Source organism: Nansenia antarctica, assembly GCF_963989245.1.
Source record: "Nansenia antarctica genome assembly, chromosome: 3".
NCBI classification, from domain to species: Eukaryota; Metazoa; Chordata; class Actinopteri; order Argentiniformes; family Microstomatidae; genus Nansenia; species Nansenia antarctica.
The window spans coordinates 59,915,011-59,934,989 of NC_137688.1; the positions used below are offsets into that span (position 1 = coordinate 59,915,011).

At 41.8% G+C, this 19,979-nt stretch overlaps 3 protein-coding genes across 4 annotated transcripts in view; 1 reads left to right on the forward strand and 2 right to left on the reverse strand.

Annotated features, from left to right (window-relative positions):
• Positions 1–7,264, reverse strand: part of LOC308153138 (dynein axonemal heavy chain 8-like) — a gene marked incomplete at both ends in the record, with an annotated part of 32,190 nt that extends 24,926 nt beyond the window's left edge. The window contains 23 exons of the mRNA XM_080526232.1: positions 95–221; positions 325–494; positions 741–870; positions 955–1,057; positions 1,164–1,270; positions 1,355–1,434; positions 1,557–1,698; positions 1,807–1,926; positions 2,018–2,134; positions 2,482–2,669; positions 2,766–2,901; positions 2,993–3,095; positions 3,519–3,595; positions 3,723–3,920; positions 4,028–4,174; positions 4,248–4,349; positions 4,515–4,622; positions 4,716–4,829; positions 4,917–5,093; positions 5,210–5,373; positions 6,194–6,278; positions 6,407–6,541; positions 7,106–7,264. Of these exons, the coding sequence (XP_080382358.1) occupies positions 95–221; positions 325–494; positions 741–870; positions 955–1,057; positions 1,164–1,270; positions 1,355–1,434; positions 1,557–1,698; positions 1,807–1,926; positions 2,018–2,134; positions 2,482–2,669; positions 2,766–2,901; positions 2,993–3,095; positions 3,519–3,595; positions 3,723–3,920; positions 4,028–4,174; positions 4,248–4,349; positions 4,515–4,622; positions 4,716–4,829; positions 4,917–5,093; positions 5,210–5,373; positions 6,194–6,278; positions 6,407–6,541; positions 7,106–7,264 (2,989 nt within the window). The remainder of the gene's footprint in view (positions 1–94; positions 222–324; positions 495–740; positions 871–954; positions 1,058–1,163; positions 1,271–1,354; positions 1,435–1,556; positions 1,699–1,806; positions 1,927–2,017; positions 2,135–2,481; positions 2,670–2,765; positions 2,902–2,992; positions 3,096–3,518; positions 3,596–3,722; positions 3,921–4,027; positions 4,175–4,247; positions 4,350–4,514; positions 4,623–4,715; positions 4,830–4,916; positions 5,094–5,209; positions 5,374–6,193; positions 6,279–6,406; positions 6,542–7,105) is intronic.
• The window catches only part of bpnt1 (bisphosphate nucleotidase 1), a 417,747-nt gene extending 402,450 nt beyond the window's left edge, over positions 1–15,297 (forward strand). The window contains exons 1-9 of one of the 2 annotated variants that reach the window (XM_080526480.1): positions 8,270–8,367; positions 9,835–9,956; positions 10,100–10,204; positions 10,399–10,506; positions 10,678–10,726; positions 11,323–11,414; positions 11,632–11,829; positions 11,927–12,032; positions 13,447–15,297. In XM_080526480.1, the coding sequence (XP_080382606.1) occupies positions 9,837–9,956; positions 10,100–10,204; positions 10,399–10,506; positions 10,678–10,726; positions 11,323–11,414; positions 11,632–11,829; positions 11,927–12,032; positions 13,447–13,598 (930 nt within the window). In that variant the 5' untranslated portion in view covers positions 8,270–8,367; positions 9,835–9,836 and the 3' untranslated portion in view covers positions 13,599–15,297. Of the gene's footprint in view, positions 1–8,269; positions 8,368–9,834; positions 9,957–10,099; positions 10,205–10,398; positions 10,507–10,677; positions 10,727–11,322; positions 11,415–11,631; positions 11,830–11,926; positions 12,033–13,446 lie in introns of those variants that run through there. The other variant, XM_080526479.1, reaches the window with a different exon arrangement.
• Positions 15,298–15,409: 112 nt separating this feature from the next.
• LOC308153008 (serine/threonine-protein phosphatase PP1-beta catalytic subunit-like) lies at positions 15,410–19,787 on the reverse strand. Its single transcript, XM_080526090.1, has 8 exons — positions 19,735–19,787; positions 17,947–18,078; positions 17,233–17,463; positions 16,713–16,817; positions 16,190–16,261; positions 15,950–16,101; positions 15,711–15,845; positions 15,410–15,623 (listed from the first exon to the last, which is right to left on the reverse strand). The coding sequence occupies exons 1-8, from the start codon at positions 19,784–19,786 to the stop codon at positions 15,519–15,521; spliced, it is 984 nt and encodes a 327-aa protein (XP_080382216.1). The 5' UTR covers position 19,787; the 3' UTR covers positions 15,410–15,518.
• Positions 19,788–19,979: the final 192 nt, after the last annotated feature.

Genomic DNA, 19,979 nt, shown 5'->3' on the forward strand with positions numbered 1-19,979 from the left:
GGATAGGTTTCAAATATAGTTTCATGAGTAACCAATCAAACATTGGCTAATTTAGTTAGAAAGTGTATATCATAGCAAAAAAAATACTGCCTACCTGTTGACAATTCAATAGACCCCAAAATAATGGTGGGCTTGATATCATCAATTTCATTTTCAAATGACACATAGTGCATAATTTCAGACTTAATCTGAGTCAGGTACGGGTTGCTGTCCATGAACTCCTATTCAAGGAACAAGGTTTAGGATTTCATCAGTACTACATCAATACTGCTGCACAGAAGATGACAACTTAGTGAGAGAAAGAACAAATAATAGCACACACACCTTGACCTTTATGTCTCTGTCCTCTGCCCAGACCACCTTGAAAGGATGGAACTGCTTCAAAACGTCACTGGCTTGTTTCCTCTGGGAGTTGACCGCAGAGTTCAGGAGAGCCACCAGCTTGCAGATGTCCTTGTGCTCAGCCACACTCTGATAGAAGTTCGTCAACTTCCCTGCTGAGATCATCACCAGAAAAAAACGACACCAGTCAAATTCATGTCATTACTCATTCTGAAAACAATGCCAAATAAATTCCAAGCACACTGCAATATACATACAGTAACTGTATCTCAGGTGTTTATTCATCCCCAATGTTCTTAAATTCTTACATCCATAATGTTCCATGACACTAAACCTTGATATTGTGCTTTGTGCATGTGTGAGTTATGTGTGTTGGTGATTTGGTGACTTTGTCTTACTGCCAGAGTTGGTCTTGTCATTGGGGTTACGCTCCTGTCCCCATCGTGCTACTCCCCGGCTCACCTCCAGCACCAGATGCACAAGACGGTTGATGGCCTGCTGGATGTCATCCAGACTGGGCACCATCACCTACCATAAAAACAACTTTAGCCCAATCATGTTCTGTGATGATGAAAGCATAAGGTATTTCCATGGCAGTAAACTTAAACTTACCACATTGGGTATGGTCAGATGGACTTCAGATTGTATGAAGGTGACCAACTCCTCTGACTTGGACACCTGAGATCCACTGAAACGAACTTTTCTTGCAGACAACCTGAACAGGTGTGAAACTTTTTTTACACTATGTCATATGCAATTGCAATGCATTTATTTTTTCTACGCCATAAGACAAGATGTATCAGGATAACACTCATACTTACGTTGCAACAAATATCCTTCTTTTCAGAGTATCGAGAGATAATCTTGTTGCTTTGACCAATGCATCCAGCAGCTTGATGCTAAAGCAGGCATACATCTCTTTGCATTCCTGTAATCATAATTGTAAATCAAAGCTTAAAAGAACTGTTCTGGCAAATGCACTGTAGATTCTGCTGTAGGGAAATAGACATACCTTCTCAAAGTCATCTTCTTTGTCAGCCTCCTGGGACTCTGGATTAAATCCATCATCATCATTTGAGGAGTCAACATCTTCTGAGAATGCAACACGCTTTAATTCTGTAATGACAAAAATGTTAACAGATATGTACTGTATGGGATACAGATAATCAGCATGTTGTTCAAAGGCCTTACATGCAAATATGTTTTTAATGTACCTGGAACAACAGGTTGCTCCACAGCTTTCTTGGCTTCTTTTGACTGATAAATGGCATTAAATGTTGCAATCAGCTCCTTCACTGCCTCCTCAACATGTCTGCTTTTGTGGTCCAACATTTCTGCCCATTCCTTTGACTGATTCTACAAAACAGGGAGACCATTTTTGTGGCAAGAGTTCAGACCTAGTGTCCAATGGCAATAGCTAATTAAAGATGTGCTTTGCTAACAAATAAAAATGTCTTTCCATACCTCATTGGTGCTGATCAGGCCTTGCAGTGATGATGGTCTGTCATCTGGGAGATCTATCAGCACAGTCTCTGAGATGTCTTGAAGGACTGCATCAATATGCATCTCACAGATATCTCGCACCTGGTGAGAAACACAAGGCAGAGCACAGTCACTCAATGTATTTAATTAGAAAACAAATGCTCTTCATCTACATGATACCTCCACAATTTACCTTCATTAGAAGATGGTTTAGCTCAGACATAGCTTCGTCAACATTTTGGAAGAAGTTGTCCAAGATGAGAGACGACCAAGTGAGTAGCACTAATCCGAGACGAAGCACCGACTCCACCTAAATGAACAAAAAATGTATATAAGAAGCCATGCTTATTGCTTGCAATTTGCACGTGTAAAATTGGGGCAAAGTCAGATGTCTTGACCTTAAGATATTTTTTGCTCCGCTCAGGACTATTTGCTTTGCTCAAATTGGAGACAGATATAATTAATCAGATATTAATTTGCTTACATTTTTTATTTTTGAGGCCATCACATTGTAGAAGAAAGCAGGTATTTTCTCACAGGTTGCCTCGTAGTTGCACAGAAGGGTCTGCAAAATAAAATTGAGCAAAATCATGAATCAATTTATCTGTCTGTGCATACAGTATATATGAGTATAAAAAAACATGAAATATGCATCACCTCTAGGCGAAGTCGGTTGGCTTTCATAGACTTCTCTGTCCTGACCAGACGCAATGCCTGATCAGGAACTTCCAGGTCCATCTTCAACATACACTTTGTCTCGCGAACTATTTCAGTAATTTTCGGGTCAAAGTTGACGAGTAGTTTTCCTGTGTCCGGGTGGCGAACTAACAAGGTAGCCTGTAAAGCTGTAATCAAAATGTTTTATAATTTCTAGTTCAAATCAGTGGTATTTTGACTTAGTGATGCTTCATAAAAGCATATACATTTGAACAGCCACTAACCATACTGGAGCTGAGAGACCTCCCTCATCCAGGCTCTGTGGTAGAGAAGCTCAAACTCTGCAAACACAGCTCCGGCCCGGTTGTACATTCTGACTACCTCCTTTCCCTCAGCACCTGACAAGATTACTGAGTTTTTCTGTTAAACACATTCATGTCCATGTCATTCATCAATAGATGGAAATGCATTCCTCTTGATTTCTGAAGCAGTATATAATGTGAAAACCTACCTCTATGTAGTCTATGGGTTCCTGTATTCTTCTGAAGAGCTGCCTAACCCACACAATTCTGCCAGCCACAGGGGGCATGTTCTTGGCCAAAGGAGGGTCCTCTCTGTGAGTTTGATAGAGCTGCATATGTGGAAAAATAAGACCTGTAGTCCCTTTTACCCATTAATGCATTTCTGGTATTACTGATGAAAATTCATATTGAGCATACCTTCTTGACAGACTCAAGCTCTGAGACATAGTGGTGAAGTATAAGACCAACTGTGTTTGAGATTTCAGCTTGTAGACATTGCATGTTGAGCTTCTGAAATCTGCGGATAACAAAAATGTAAGATCAATATCTCCATATATATCGGTTATAGAATATTGGTTGAATATTAATACAAGATGATGTTGTATTAATTAATTACATTAAGTCTTGCAAACCAGACTAGAAATCTTGGACTGAAAGTCTGACCAAGTGAGACTGCCAGATTGCTAATTCAATGTAACTCATGTCATTTCTCAAATCTGTAGAGTTGTTTCCCACCTTTGCAAAAGACACATTGCTTGCTGAGATGAGAGGATTTTGGAGAAACAGGAATTCATGAAAATCTGGAGCTGATTCTAAAGAGGATAATAGAAAACAACATGTTGAGCTGTGAGCTTTACTTTTTAATCTACAAAAAGAAATGTTATTTTTTATTTAACTGAACATGCACCTAACCGTATCAAATACTTCAGTGTAACATACCTCAAGGTTACTTATCTGAGACATGAACTCAGCAAAGTCCACTTCAAATTCTGCTTTTCTAGGAGCCAAGATGTCATACTGCTTCTTTTTCATAGTCAAATATATGTTCTGAAATTTCCCAGCCAGGGTGTCTATCCCCTCAATGGTTGAGTTTCCAAGAACAGAGAATGTCTTCACTGCTGTAATCATTTGGGTTATCTGGGGAACAAAGGAAATTCAATGAAAAAGGTACAGCAGCAATGGAAAAACAGAGATTAATAATTAGGATGAATATTTACAAAAGGTAGAAAAAGTGTGAGAAATACCTTCTCCAGTCTCTTGCAAAAGCCCTCAAACTTGCCAAATATGTACATCTCTGACACCTCAAAGGGCTTCTCCCCAGGCCTCTCCATCGTTTGTTTCTTTGTCTTGTGGAAGCATGACTGATACTCTCGAAACAAATAGATACAGTCCTATAAAAGAGAATCGGAAAATTAATTAAAACTGTAGTTGTATCATTGAACATCTTCTTGGTGTCATTCTCACCTGTATCTTTTTGATGATGTCTTGTGTGTCCTGGTCCCAAACTCGGCAGGTGCCATTGTCCGTAATATATGCTCTGCATGCTGTAACCATCTGATTTGTGACCTGACAAAAGTAATGACACATGCCAGATGTTTCTCCAAAAAGTAAATTTCAAATCTTGGTTCCTAGTCTAGTTGGTTTGATAGGATCCAAATACTAACATGACATTGAATTGTAGTACTAATTTAAAAAGAATCTAACAATGCAATGAACATTCTTTAAACTTACTTTAATGAAGAGTGAGGTCATCCTTTCTGAAGTATTGTAAAATTGTGAGACGCTATGAATCATTCGTATGGCATTGATAAGGTTCTGAATGCTTTTGGCCATGGTGACCTGAAATTAAATGGATGTTCACTTGTGAAATACAAAATCTTAACTAAAACATGTATCAAAAAATCTATAATGAAATGTAGCTTAGGTATATACCGGATCACAGTTGTAGAGTGGTTGGCAGACTTTTTCCAGGGTGTATAGAAATTTCACATTATCTTTTGCCTCATTGGAACAATCAGTTATGCGGGCATCCAGCTCCCTCCACATCTACATTAACATGTAACAAGACATTAAAAACGTTCCTGTGTATTGCAGACATAGAATTGCTACTTCAGAGATCTTCAGTGGTAGTACCTTCAGACTCTTGGAGCGGTTGATAATGAGTACATTAACCACTGCCTTGCACTCAGAGCCCTTGATGTGCTCAATGATGGAGTTGAATTTTGCAGACATCCTTTTCCAGTGCTCTAACTCAGTCAATGGTCCTGAAGCATCAGCCTCTTTCCTCATCTGATCACTCTCTGTGAGGACCTGGTAGAGTAGAAGAATAAGAGTTGTCTACAGTGGAGGTGATATTTTAGCACAGTCCATGTGTTCAGTGAATGCAATTATACACAGTGATAAACTAGTCGTGCTGTGGCTTGTACCTGTTCAATCTGTTTGTACCACATCAACAACACTCCCTCAAGTTGGTGCACCATGTCAACATCTGCAGCTGCAGATTTGATGTCTTCAAAGGAAACCAGTTTGGAGAAGTCGATGTCTGTGGCTGTCTTCAGCTGCACAGTACCTTCAATGCTTACTTGAATTCCTGCAGCACATCAGGACAATAAAAGTAAGTTGGGACACTAAAAGTTAAAATCTTAAATGCACATCTCTTTATTGTCAGCTGTGTGTGTGTTATTGTAACTCCCTCTCTCACCATCAAAGAAACCAATGTAACGAGTGATTGTGTCTTGGAAGTTTTGTTTATCCTTCTCTCCGTGTTTAGACTCATTCAAGGCACCCCAATTTTCTGTCGCACAGACAGCTGGCATCATAATCTTTGACAATAGATTCCTGGTGCCTTTCAGTAGACCATCAGTGGCATCGAGCATTGAAAAAAATACCTCCTATAAAGCAATGGGAATTACCAAGCATGATGAGAATATTCTCTCTTACTAAATCCCTATTAAGATTAGCTTCACTTGATTAAATAATATTGCTATTTGTCTACACAAATAAAAAATTATACACCTTTGGTCTCCTTGACTGAATATCTCACCTCATGTATGTTTTTTGGATTGACAGGGACATCAATTTTGGTCCTCACAAAGAACAGACACAATCCAGTAAGACATGTCTCAGACCAATTGGCTAAACATAGTCTCATTGTTTTTGACCCTTTTACAGTTCCAGGAAATGTGCGGCCACACTCTGAAATGAAATTCAACAAGCCTGACTGATTAATTGCAGAGGTAATGAGCCATAAGAGTGTGACAGTAAAACTACTTGTGTTTAGAGCACATTTACTTGTGTTTAGAGCACATTTCACTCACTGTCAAATTAAATAATTGAGTAACTTTAACTGTCCTACAATGAAGCAATTAGGCTATAATGTAACAACATGATTATAAGTATTTTTCATTCACCTATTCCAGGGACTTCAGTCTCCTGGTACACAAATGCGATTGTTTTACATCCTCCTTTGGCAAAGAAATTGTCAAATGGCGCCAACTGTAGAAAAACACAAGCAGTGTGTCTCCTGAGATAGCCTAGCTGTTCAATTCCTTGTCATTCAAGAAACAGTTAAAGGTTACAATATCTAACCAGAGTTGAATGTGGTTAGCCTAGCCAAAACTCACAGATGAAGCATCCAGAACAAAGTCTTCAACTGCTGTGCGCTCGAGGGAAAGCCTGTCAGCCAAGATGTCAAACATGTACTTATGGCCTTCAGTAAGTAGTTTCTTTCGAAGTTCTCTTGACTCCTTATACCTAGCCTGTAGAGAGAAGCTTTGTTCAACAGTATACTTATGAATGCCAAGAGATAGATATAGCTTTTTTTTTTTTTTTTTTACTGTTTACCTCTTTACTGTATTTTCATGGGCAGTGCACTTTGAGGTGAGCCACTGGATACTAAGTTGGGCCTACTTCTACTTCTAGTCACAATAAGTGTGTTACTAAATATCATAAGCTTGTATAACTACAGTAGGTACTAGGTAGGTAGTGTAGGCTACTGGGCATGCATATACTTGCATGCATGCACATATCGTGAGCTTAGAATTATAAGGTTCTATCTCCGTTTAGGGTAGTTCAGAGATATTGAGCACCAAAGTTTTTACATTCCATTATGTTTTGTGAGATGGAACCTTTGTATTTTATTAATTACTAACTCAAAAATGTCAACATTTTTAAAAATAACACCACACAGGCATTAATAAACACCTAATGGATCAGATTATGTAAAAAACTCAATTTTGACAATTGATCAATTTCTAACGTCACGATATTGCTTATTCATTAAGTTTTTCAACTTTTTGGTTTCTAAAAACAATGGTACGGACCTGCTTCTCTTTCATGGTCTCTTGCACAGTCTGGACATTGCTGCCAGTACGTCGGAACTTGCTGCCCCTCCGCCCTCCTGCCCCTGCTCGCTCCGCCGCCGACGCCTCGGCCACGGGGACGGGGTCGGCTGGGCTCTCTGGAGGAATGGATCCACTCATACTCTCACCTGAGAGAGGCATATTCAAAAGATATACCAACGTGATTTTTGGTGAGACTAAAGTGACCTTCCTGACCGTTGCCCATTGACAGACCTTAACTCAAACATCGACCTAAATAGACCTAAATTCAACATCGCTTTGCACAGCATTTTTACGCTAGGCGTCAGTTTCACACTCACACAAACTCAACTAATAATAATAACAATTCATTGAATTTATATAGCGCTTTTCCGAGGCTCAAAGACGCTGAAAGCTGGCAGCTGAACTCACCGTCTGAAGACGCGCAGGTAGCTAACTAGGTGGCTAGCTAACTAATTAGCTTCTTACCTGTTAACTCGTTCCTTGATCAGTGAAGAAGATTAACAGTTGCTTGTGTAAATGTAGGAACCCTTTTTGTCAAGAAGTCTATCTTTAGGATTTGGAAAACAACATTTGCAGTGACTGTTTTAGTTTAGTTTTTTAACAGACTGTTCTGTCGTGACTGTGAAATTAATTTCAATGTACAGTTGACTAACACTTGTTCATATTTGAATGCCAACCGTCACTTGCCTGCCTCGAGACCAAACGTCTCCAGGACAAACTCAACATTCTGAATTGATTAAAATCTGAATATTCATTTATGTAAAATAAATAAGGAACACTAGTATTTTGTCAATAATAATATCTGTTAAATATCTGTTGGTTTAATTTGACAGACAAATTGAATGAATTTAAACTTGATATTTCTAGTTGTCTACATTTAGACAAAATATTACATATATTAAAAAAGCCAAAATATTACATAATATTATTATTATAATATGCGCAGCGTATATACATATATACATTTATATGTGACATATAATACAACATAATATGTCGGGACTATAGAAACTGTATAATAATAATATCTACGGACCAGACTACCTGCAGGGGTTGAAACACACACAACGAAAGTGTCGGGCACTTGGACCCGCTGCTGAAATGTCCGCCTTCACACAGAGGACTCGGGCTGTTGTTAGCATACTAATACTAACAGGAGGATACTGTCACTACTTTAGCTCGTACGGGACATTCATCAGTTGCAGATAGAACAGGCCCTGAGCTGACACGTCTGGAGACTAGTAAGTGCAAGGTTCTCTTCTAATCTAGTTGTTGGATCTGGCCTCTGCAGGACATTGGTACCCCAAGCAGCTAGCTTGGGTTACCAAGCTGTTCATGAATGGAAAACAACCGGCTGAACGGTGGTTCACTTTGGTCAGATTTCCTTGTTGTAGAATTACACCAGCAGAATGTTTATGCCCTCGATATTTTTGCTATAGAGCTACGGCATGCATGTCAATCGAGCCACCGAATCACTAAAGTGCTCTCTCTCGCTAATATTCTGCCATGACTTACCAACCTAGAAACCTTTTTGGACTGCTAGCATCCTCAACTCCGTATCTTGAGATTGTGTTGTCGTCCGAAATTGAAAATAACTTGAAGAGCACGTTTGGTCAACAACCACCTGCTCAGAAAGATCTAAAGTTGTGCACGCGCGATACTTGTTCTTGTCTTTTTCTACACACACCTTGTGTGTGAAAGTATCACGTAGGCCCTACTAGTTTACAACAATGCAAAGTTTGCAGGTCAATTTTGAATGAATGAATGGTCTTTATTGTCATTGATATAGGTACCAAACAACGACATTTAGGATAATGACTATAAAAGGTCTCCGTCATGACAGAATATTAGCTCAAGAGAGCACTTAGCTGTTACATGGCCTAGCTAGAGTAGGCCTATGCAATTTTCTCTATTATGAATGAATGAATGAATGAATGAATGGTCTTTATTGTCATTAATACAGTACAGGTAGGCCTACCATACAACGACATTTGGGAGGGGGGGCTCCCCTGGTGCTAGGAAAAAAAATACTAAAACAAGAAGGGAAAAGAGCTGGTTTACATAAATAAAGGCTATGTACACTATCCACTATACTATACTACTATACTATACAAATAAAACACTGTGCTGTACTCTATGCTATGCTATAAATATCCTAACATTTCCTATCTCTGAACCTTATGTACACGAGGGTTGTCATATTGCACATAGTATTATTGCACATTCATTTAAAGTGTCGCAGTTAGAAGGTTTGAAATGTTCACAGTTGTATTTCAGTATTGCACTTGATTACAATCTAGTAGCTGCCATCAAATTGTCTAGATTGTCCAGGGCCTAGAACCTAGGTCTTTGCTGGGTTCAGGGCCTGAATGGCCCTAGGGTAGAAGCTGAGCTTCAGTCTATTTGTCCTTGCGGACATGGTCCTGAACCGCCTGCCTGAGGGCAGCCGAACAAAGTGTTCGTACCCAAGGTGGGATGGGTCTCTGGAGATCTTGGAGGCCTTCCTGAGGCAGCATTATCAGGACTAACGTATCACAGTGACACAGCACAATACTGCCCTTTACCCTAGAGGCTGTGTTTAAAGCCCGTTGCTTACATTACTGCTCTAAAGAGTCCATCAATCTCTAAATCTTGACAGGGCTACATAGGCGGCAGTTCAGAAAAAAAGAGGTGTGTGCCTAACTGCCTATTTGTTCTCTTTTCACCAGGGATGTCAGGAAATCCAGCTGTGGTGATGCGTCTGTTGGCCTCGGCCTACGCTGTGGCAGAGAAGGCAGGTGTCATTGTCAGGAGAGTCCTGCACAGTGGAGAGCTTGGCATTGTTGAAAAGGTTGGTCTGGGTGAGAAGAGAGGTGACCAAAGCAATGACGGGGAAGATGGATGGAGCCGTGAAAAGTAGGACAGTGCTTGAAAGGTGTATTTTTATTTATTTATTTGTATGTCAATCTCTCTCTATGTTTAAAATGTACACAGACGGGGGCCAACGATCTGCAGACACTGGCAGACAGGCTGGTCCAGCAGAGCATCTGTGCATCGCTGTCCAAACACTTCCCTAAAATCACCATCATTGGAGAGGAGGTGTGTGTGTGTGTGTGTGTGTGTGTGTGCGTCTGCGTCTGCGTCTGCCTGTGTCTGTGTCTGTGTCTGTGTCTGCGTCTGTGTCTGTGTGTGTGTGTGTCAATGTTATTACAGACCAAGTGATTAGCGTCTATAGAAAATAGTACACTTGCTGCACAAAATTCCAGTCTGATCATCTCTTCTCTCACTCATAGGATCTACCAGATGAGGATGTAAAAGAGGACCTGATTGAGAGCGGCCAGTCTGACGAAATCTTACAAAAGTCCTGTCCAGTGGAGTACAGTGCCCTGAAAGAGGAGGAGGTGAGGAGAGAGAGAGAGAGAGAGAGACAGACACACACACACACAGGGTGACAGTTGAAACCTACTTTACTGATACCTGGCTGGATATTTCAATGTGTCCATTCTCAGCACTGACTTATTATTTCAGTTGTCTATTTATGTGTTTTTAATGTTTCTGTTTCTCACTCGCAGCTTGTTGTGTGGGTTGACCCACTGGATGGCACTAAAGAATACACTGAAGGTAAACTTGCTGCCTTTAAAACAATTAAAAATGTCATAATCACACATTACTGCTTAACTACCACCAGTCATCACCAGATCCCTGCAATTGCCTTATTTCCTCTAAAATAATCTTACTTGGGTGTTCTTTTTATTAATATTAATCTTCTATTCTCTGAATACACACACACTTCGTCAGACAGCTGATTCTGCTCTTTTCATCTCTTTCTTTCTCCTGTCTCTTCATCACCCCTTACCAGCAGCGAAGTGTCTCTACCTCCCTCATGAGGCCCAGATGTGTCACACAGGGTCGGATGCTCAGCTTCTCAGCACGGCTCTCCGTATGGTGACAGAGGGAGGGCATTGGGAAGGACTGTCCTTCTGTTACCCTCCCTTTCCAACTGTATGATAGTATTGTGGCACGGGAGGGTAAAAGGGGGATGTAGGAGGAGAGGAATGTGTGGGCCTTTTTCTGTCTTTTCAGCCTGTTAGCCTGTGCTATTTCTATACTATTCATATACTATTACTGTGCTTGTAAACCGACATAGCTAATGATATGGTGTTCAGTCAACTCTTGTATGTAGTAGTAACATCAGTGTGTTTGCCATCTGTTGTCAGGGCTCCTTGATCATGTAACTGTACTGATTGGCATTGCACATGGAGGGAAGGCTATTGCTGGGATCATCAATCAGCCCTTCTACAACTATCAGGTACCAATGAATGAGTGTGATATTCCTGCCCTTAAATCTGTTATCCTAGCCTGTCCCTGGTTGCTTGCTTCCTCTCCTCTCATTTGAGAAGATCTGAGGTTCCTCTCCTGGGATCTCCCCCTCCAATGTGTTTTGAATATTAGTAGAGAGGAGGAGAAGAATTGAGGAAAGACTTAAGATCGATCCTGTTATGAGTAATGGCCTGTTGTCTCCACAGAATGGGGCAGGGGCAGACATGGGGAGGACTCTCTGGGGAGTGCTGGGATTAGGTGCCTTCGGGTTCAAGCTGCAGGAGGTCCCAGATGGCAGACGCATTGTCACCACCACCCGTTCCCATAGCAATAAACTTGTGACTGACACTGTGGATGCCATGGAACCTCATGAAGTGATAAGAGTGGGTGGAGCTGGAAATAAGGTGAATAGATTGGAAGTTGGAAATTATGGCATGCATGCATGGTATCAATCCTCTAAAATGTTATATTTATTCTTGGTTCCTCCTTCTCTGTATGTAGATTATTCAGCTTGTGGAGGGAAAGGCCTCAGCCTATGTCTTCGCCAGTCTAGGAACTAAGAAGTGGGACACTTGCGCCCCTGAAGCCATTCTACATGCAGTGGGAGGTAATTAACATCCTTTCTTCTCATCTAGACCAGGGGTTCCCAAAGTGGTGGGGTCGCAAGATAATTTCCAGAAAGTGTGTTTTTTATTTTATGTGTGAAATACAGTTTAAAAATACCGTATTTCGACCATTTAATAAATACTTTATTACAAATTAAAATCGATTCTACGCAAGTCTTAAGCACACAGAAGCCATTAAAAAGGCTTATTTTGAAAGTCTCACCCTGCTTCTGATCCCGATGTTATAGAAGCAGCTTAGCAGCAGGGTAGCTAGGTAAAGGGGTATGCAAGCCAGTCTAGGGCTGCGTTCGTAAATTCGCTCTGAGAGCGCCGGGGGGCACACTGGGCTCAACGTCATAAAGGGACCATTTGATTGGACAAGAGGCATCCCATGACTGCTGATTAGATTTCCAGAGCAAATTTACGAACGGAGCCTAGGGCTAAACCACTCGCAGACTCTGTTTTTTTCATAACACGAACCTTGAAGTTTTAAAATACCCACTCGATATAATAAACAACAGTTTAGGCTCAAAGACGCTGACAATATGGGAAAAATGGAAAACACAGAAACAACAAGCAACAGATAACATGAGCGCATAGAACACAGAGTTAACGAACATGGAACACAGTAACGTAGCAATGTCCAGGGGGGGAGGGGGGTGGCAAGGTTAGGGGAGATGGTTAGGGGTAGGGGAGGTTGTATGCATGGGAGAACAGGTAGGTTTTGAGGTGTGATTTAAAAGTGGAGAGTGAGGGTGAGTCTCTGACCGGTTGAGGGAGAGAGTTCCAGAGGCGGGGTGCAGCTCCTGAAAAGGCACGGTCTCCGAAGCCTTTGAGTTTTGAGGGTGGGACAGTGAGGGGAACAGTGGATGAGGATCGGAGGGTACGAGTAGGGCGGTGGGAGAGAAGGAGGTCAGTCAGGTAAGGGGGGGCCAGGCTATGGAGGGCTTTGTATGTGAGGATTGTGAGGGAGTACTTTGAATTCGATATTTGATACGCTCTTTGATGGGGAGCCAGTGGAGAGAGTGGAGGACAGGAGTGATGTGGTCACGGGACCTGGTGTTTGAGAGCAGGCAGGCGGCTGAGTTTTGGACCATCTGGCGTCTATGGAGGGAGCGGGAGGTGATGCCGGTGAGTAGGGAGTTGCAGTAGTCAAGGCGGGAGGACGAGTCGACTGGCAAAAACCTTAGTCGTGGCCATCCCTAGCTTGAATAGCGTAGCCCTATTAGTGCGTGTGCGCGCGGACATTTGTATGGGGGGTCGCGAGTCTCTGGCACCGTTATATTTGTCGCGGGCTGAAAAGTTTGGGAACCCCTGATCTAGACCATACCACCTAAAGCACTTTTCATGAAGGAAATATAATTTAAAAATACTTTTCTTTTAAGATGGCACCCTTATACATGTCTTCCTCTGTAGGTAAACTTACAGACATGCATGGCAATGCTTACTGCTACGATGCTAACGTGAAGCACATGAACTCTGCTGGGGTGCTGGCCACTCTACACAATCACCAATACTACACCAGCAGGGTACCCCAATCAGTTCTTCAGGCCCTAAAGACTGATTAAGACATGTACATAAACCTGGAATTGTTCAAATAATGTTGCCAATTTACATTTTGTGATCATGAGTGTCATTTCATTGTTGTTTTTTTATACCTATATGAACACGGCTGGTGCATTGGCGTATCCATTGAATCAAATATGTTTATTTTGACTAAATCAGAGGTGTTGTGGTGTCAGCCTTTTTTAATCAAAGGACGGCTCTACATTAAAGTGTCACAAAAACGACAATGTACTTACCTATGCTACACACTCATTATCAGGTTGTGCGATGTATGAGACACTTCTGATGTAAATAAAAGATAACATTTTCACATTCCAGACTGACTTAGAAAAGGTGTAGCATTCTGTAGCAAAGGACAAAGCATAATGACAGAAAACTGTGAGGCAGGGTCTCCTGTTCCATTTATTCCATTCAAAGTCTGAAACAAACTTGTACAAATCTCATAACTGTTTAAAACACACAGTTTCCAACTTGAATAGATGATAGATTAAAACAAGGCAAAAGGCGAGATTTAAATTAGAAATCTGAATGTTTATGTGAATGCTCGTTAGTTGTATGAGAAAGGTATTCTGAACCAGAGGAGTCAGTTTCTAGTAAAGTAACACAGCCATACGTTATTTTCTTCTTAGATTTGAATAATTGACTTCTCGAGCAGCTTCTTCAGCAAAGGCTGTCCTAACAAAGATGCAGCAAAGTGCCATGTCTCGCTGTCAGCTTGCTAGGCATGTGCTATACCTCCCTATAATGTGCAGAAAAGAAGTGCAAAAAAATTAAGTGGCAATGCTAGTGAGAAAGCGTCTCGCAACACTTAAGTCATTATAAACTGCTCTTTTGTAATGTGTGTAGTGGGACAGCCAATTAAATGGATTGCCAGTGACAGACAAGGAATACTGAGCACCAGCATACTGCCTTTATGGTGTCTTACACTTTTCAAGCCTTTATCTATTCATTCCCACAGGCAAGGGGTAAAAAAATGTATGTCCATAACAAACAGTCCTCAGCAATGGAAGCAGGTTCAGTGGATAAGAAGAGAGGCTGGTGACAAGCTTGACTCAAAACCAACAACCATTATGTAGAACACACATTTGTGAGCCCTTAGTTAGGACACAACTGACCCTAACTGTACTGGTGCTTATCTGTTAATACTTTGAGGGCTGGTTTCATGGACGCAGATTAAGACTAATCCTAGACTCAAAAGCATCCTCAATGGAGATTTTCCATCGCAAGTGTGATTTAATCCTGGACTAGGCTTAAGCTTTGTCTGTGAAACCGGCCCTGAAAGTTATAGTATTAATACTTTATTAGTGTGTCTCCATGGGGAGAAAACATTCTTGAGTCCAATGGGATGAAATTAAATCATTCTCAAACTCACTGGGAAACTAAACCGTTCTACTCTGGTACTATAGCCAATATGTGGGAGGAATAATCATTGTAAGTAGATAACGCTTCAGCAGGGAAATTGTGATATAAGGAATATCTGTCCTATAATATTGGTCTGGAAGAATCTGTTGTTTTTACATTGGCTGGGGCAAATAGCCCACCTCACTCAGACTCATACACATTCAAACACACTCAAAATTCACTATTGTTTATCTGAAGGCAGAGCGTCATTTCCAAATGCCCTTTGCCCTTTGTTGTTTCATATATTGCTGCACTTTGTAATAGGGCTGAGCAACACATTTCATGGTATTGAAAAACCACAGTCACTTATATTAATAATAAAAATACCAACAGGCCAACAGGCAAAAAAAAACAAAAACATTGTTCACAGCAAACTTGTATGTTTACACATATACGAAAGAGCTGAGTGGGGGACAGGGGTCTAAAGCACTTCCCACAGGTGGGAGGGACGGGATGTAGCAAGGGCCGCAGGGCAAGAAGAGGAGAAGGAGGACAATGGGGAGTGATGGGTGGCCGGTCGCTCACCTCTTCTTGGGGGCTTGGGCAGTACGGGGTGGGGTGACAGGGCGTCCAGAGTTCACCCCCCCATACTGGTATTTAGCTTTTTTCTCTGATGGCTTCAAGATCTGAGAGAGAAAAGAACAGTACAGTTTTAACACTTTCAGAGAATATTTTCATCTACAATATGTTAATGTGTGTGCCTGTTATCATACCTGAAAGGAACACATGAGAGACTCGTCCACACTCATCATGCCACCGGCATTGTCAAACTCCCCACAGTAGTTTGGGGCTGAGAACAGCGTCACTAACTGCCGTTTAGCAAAGAACTCATACCCATCTTCAACAACCTCAAGGACAAAACAGTGAGTTAGTGAGCAACATTTTGTTAACACTCCACAAGCTTCAATCTGATGGTCCTTGCGGCGTGTACTAAACTGAATGTGAGGGCTACCTGGTGGGCTCTGCAGATGAGGTCCAAGTCGTGACGATTGAGGAACTTGCTGACCACATCGGCCCCAAAGGTGAAGGAGACGCCCCGGTCATTCTCCCCCCAGCCCTGGACATCTTTGTCTGGGTCTGACCACAGAAGGTCACACAGCAAGCCTACCACAGAGAGTGTGTGAGATGGCTTAGTACAGCAGGACACTACACAAATATATCACTGTCCTTAAACCCACATATGACTACACACCTGTATCAGGGACATCAGTGGGCCTCATGATACGTCGGATTTGCTCCATGGACTGCAGATCTGGAGAGAGACCTGGAGGAGAGGGATGATTTATTATATATATTATATATACATAATTATTGACAAGATGCAAGGGTCCCACTAGGAGGTGGGGTAGTGGTGGTCTAGTGGATAGTGAGTTGGACTTGTGATCGGAAGGTTGTGAGTTCAAATCCCGCCTGAAGCCACACCACTACTAGTGTGCCCTTGGGTAAGGCACTTAGCCCTCAGTTACTCCAGGGGGAATGTCCCTGTAATTCGTAATTGTAAGTCGCTTTGGATAAAAGCGTCTGCTAAATGGCAAAATTAATTTAATTAATTAGGGGACAGGGGGGAAAGACTGTGGGGGGGGGAAAGACTGTGGGATGGGGAAAGGCAATGGTATGTATTTATGTGTATGTATACTGTATATAGAATAAATGACATTATTAATCACATCTTTATATTTGTTAATACAAAATAAAAGATGCATGCAGTACTGTACCTCCATGACAACAGAAGATCTTCTCATCTATTATGGCAGCGATTGGCAGACAGTTGAAGCAGTCTGTGAAGGTCTTCCACAGCTTTATGTTGAATCTGCGTTTGCCTGGTGAACACATTTACAGATAGAGAAATTTCAGAAACATGGAAACCATACTGATGGAAGGAGAATGGCAAACACTAGCAATGCTCCAACCCAGGGTTCCCACACCTTCTGAAACATCAAATTCAAGCACCTTTCAAGGACTTTCAAGACTCCTTTCCTCAAATTCAAGGACCCAACACGGCATAGTTTGAGACAGATCTAGATGAGAATTTATATAATAGGAACTATCCGCTCACAGACAACAATTAAAAAGAGAGGCTTTTGAATGTTAGGCTTGAACACTAGATTTTTTTTTTTAGAGAGAGAGAGGGAAATTCAAGCACTTTCAATGACCCATGTCTTGAATCATTTGACCCATGAACAAATGTATTAATTTCAGAATGTAATTCAGCGCACGTGTGTTTTCCAGTCTTACACTCGTCGTAGAAGCCATAGATGCGGTTGATGGAGGCACACTCGTGGTTTCCTCTCAGCAGGAAGAAGTTCTCTGGGTATTTGATCTTATAAGCCAAAAGCAGACAGATGGTCTCCAGAGACTGCTTTCCTCGGTCCACGTAGTCCCCCAGGAACAGGTAGTTAGCCTCAGGGGGGAAGCCTCCGTACTCAAAGAGCCTCAGCAGGTCTGTGTACTGGCCATGGATGTCACCTGTGGAGGTAGGGAGAGAGAGAGAGAGAGAGAGAGAGAGAGAGAGAGAGAGAGAGAGAGAGAGAGAGAGAGAGAGAGAGAGAGAGTGAGAGAACATGGTTGTGAGAGAGACAGTGGTGCATGGATTAAGAAGAGAGTGAGTGTGACAGAGCTTGAGCCAGATAGTGTCCTTGCTGGACGGGAGATGGTCCTCTCCTGCAAACACACAGGGGAGTCTCCATTTATATCCTGCTCTACTTACTGAAAGCTCTCCAAAATGTTACTCTATCCTCTCCAGTTTCTCCGCTTTGGCAAAAAGACAACTGTGTGGTGAGGAGAGTGTGGAGAGAGACCATTGAATGAAAAGGAGGTGGGCTCCAGGATACCCAGTTCATGGCCACAAGCACAGAGGTCTTTGTTGCTACACTTTTGTTTGTAAGAGAGGTAAAGAGAATAAGACATAGTGAAGCAAAATTAAGAATAGCTAGCTAGCTATCTACTGACCACAGATTTTGAGTGGAGCCTCCAGCTCCAGTAGGATAGGCTGACTGAGGAAGATCTCCCGGGATTTGATGCAAAGCCCTCGCACCTCCGCCTCCGTCATCTGCACTATCTTCCCCGGACGACATCCTCGCACTTGTGGAGAAGAAAAAAGCAAATCATCACAATCACCTTCCTCACTATTATTGTCATGCTCACATTCACATACTGAATGATGTTACTGTACATTTGAGTATTTATTAACATATTGAGCTAAACATAAAGACCTATGAAGCCTCGACCATCCCCTAACAAAAACAAGTTTGCAGTGCCCAGCTCTAAAAGGCGAGAGAGGATTGTGAGTCATGTGAGTACAGCCACTTGACTTTTATTAGTGCTATTAGTCTGGACTCCTGACCATTTTCAGGAAGACAGACACTTTTGTTGAGCTCAGTTGGTGAGGCAAGGTCATGGATGGAATAGAATAGGAGGAAGGATCTTTCAAAGACTTGTCATATCAGTTAAACGTGCTGTCAAAAAAGAGCAGAGAAAGTAGCCGAGAGCAGCTGGCCATAACTGCTGTCAGCAGAGAGCAGAGAGAGTGTTCCAAGTGGGACAGAGTGTCATAGGCTGTATACTAGTTCATTTGTATGCCCCAGATCCACCCCTGTCTGGGGGAAAAAAATTAAGATGTATCTTTTTAGCTATTGTTTATCCATTGTGTATTTTGGGGTTTGCCATGACAGAGACAGTGACAATCTCTGTTTAATGTGGCCATACATCCTAGGCCTACAGTGACCTCATCAATCGCTAAAAATACTAGTTGCTACCTGGTACTTCGGTTTCACCTTGGTACATTTACCATATCGTTCAAATTCTATAGGATATAAATACTCATTGTAAATAAAAATCGGTATATTAAGGCCTCTCGTGTAATGAGAGTAATCATTTATACTGTGTTTTGGAATGATGTTCCAAGCTACAAAATATGATAGACACACAGCTCAGCCTCGGGGCAAAGCGGTCAGTCAGCCCCATCTCTCATCTCTCATCTCTGCCTCGACCAACATTGCGAGCTGTCAACAACCTGAGTGAGTGATGCGACATCGTGAGCTCAGAATTATAAGGTTCTATCTCCGTTTAGGGTAGTTCTGAGATATTGAGCGTCAAAGTTTTTACATTCCATTATGTTTTGTGAGATGGAACCTTTGTATTTTATGAATTACTAACTCAAAAATGTCAACATTTTAAAAATAACACCACACAGGCATTAATAAACACCTAATGGATCAGATTATGTAAAAAAAACGTTGACAAAAATGGAGATAGAACCGTATAATTCTAACGTCACGACATGTCAAGTGATCTCGGGCAGGTGGGCTAAAGGTGGGTGTGTTCCACCACTCCACTAGTCTGCTCGCTAGCTCTGCCTGTCCAATGCAAGTTGACCACACTGTGTGTGACAGACACATCCCTGTTCCACACTCCCCAAATCACCCATACCTACTGTAATACTGCAAGTGGGTAAGACAGACAAGAATCTAGTAGTACATTATATCAGGGTGAACTTCATAGCTGTGACATTGTCAGTAGACTAGAGAGTATAGGCTAGCTAACATAGATAGCTAGACGAGACCACATCCCAACTGACGTTTACCGAATATCAAACAGCGACATATAACAGTGGAGTTAACATCGCTCTTCGACAACAGAAAATAAGGCGAATTCGTGAAAAACGTATAGCTAAACATTCTGCTTCACCTTAAAACCGTCTGTTATTTAATTGCGTTAAATATAGCAAGTCGCATTTACCTTCCAGCAACCGAGAGATGATGCTGTCAACGTTGAGCTCACTTTCCGCCATCTTCTACTGAAAAACAGAAAATACCTTCCTCGCGTTCACCGCCAGAGGGCGCTGATACACGAGATGTGTAAAAGCCTCCCCTTTAGTTTGTACTCCACTGGAGGGTAGTGTCTATCCTGTCTCTTGCTGGTTGAAATATCTGTGCTTTATACAAATTGCAGGACCACGGAGCAACGTCTTCAACTCTTTATTT

Excerpts from the sequence above, each read along its gene's own strand:
- LOC308153008 (XM_080526090.1), bottom strand. The coding sequence starts at position 19,786 with ATGGCGGAAAGTGAGCTCAACGTTGACAGCATCATCTCTCGGTTGCTG. Across the intron at positions 17,464-17,946 it reads GGCTCCACTCAAAATCTGTG|GTGACATCCATGGCCAGTAC; the intron begins GTCAGTAGATAG and ends CTACCTCCACAG. Across the intron at positions 16,262-16,712 it reads GATCTTCTGTTGTCATGGAG|GTCTCTCTCCAGATCTGCAG; the intron begins GTACAGTACTGC and ends CCTCTCCTCCAG.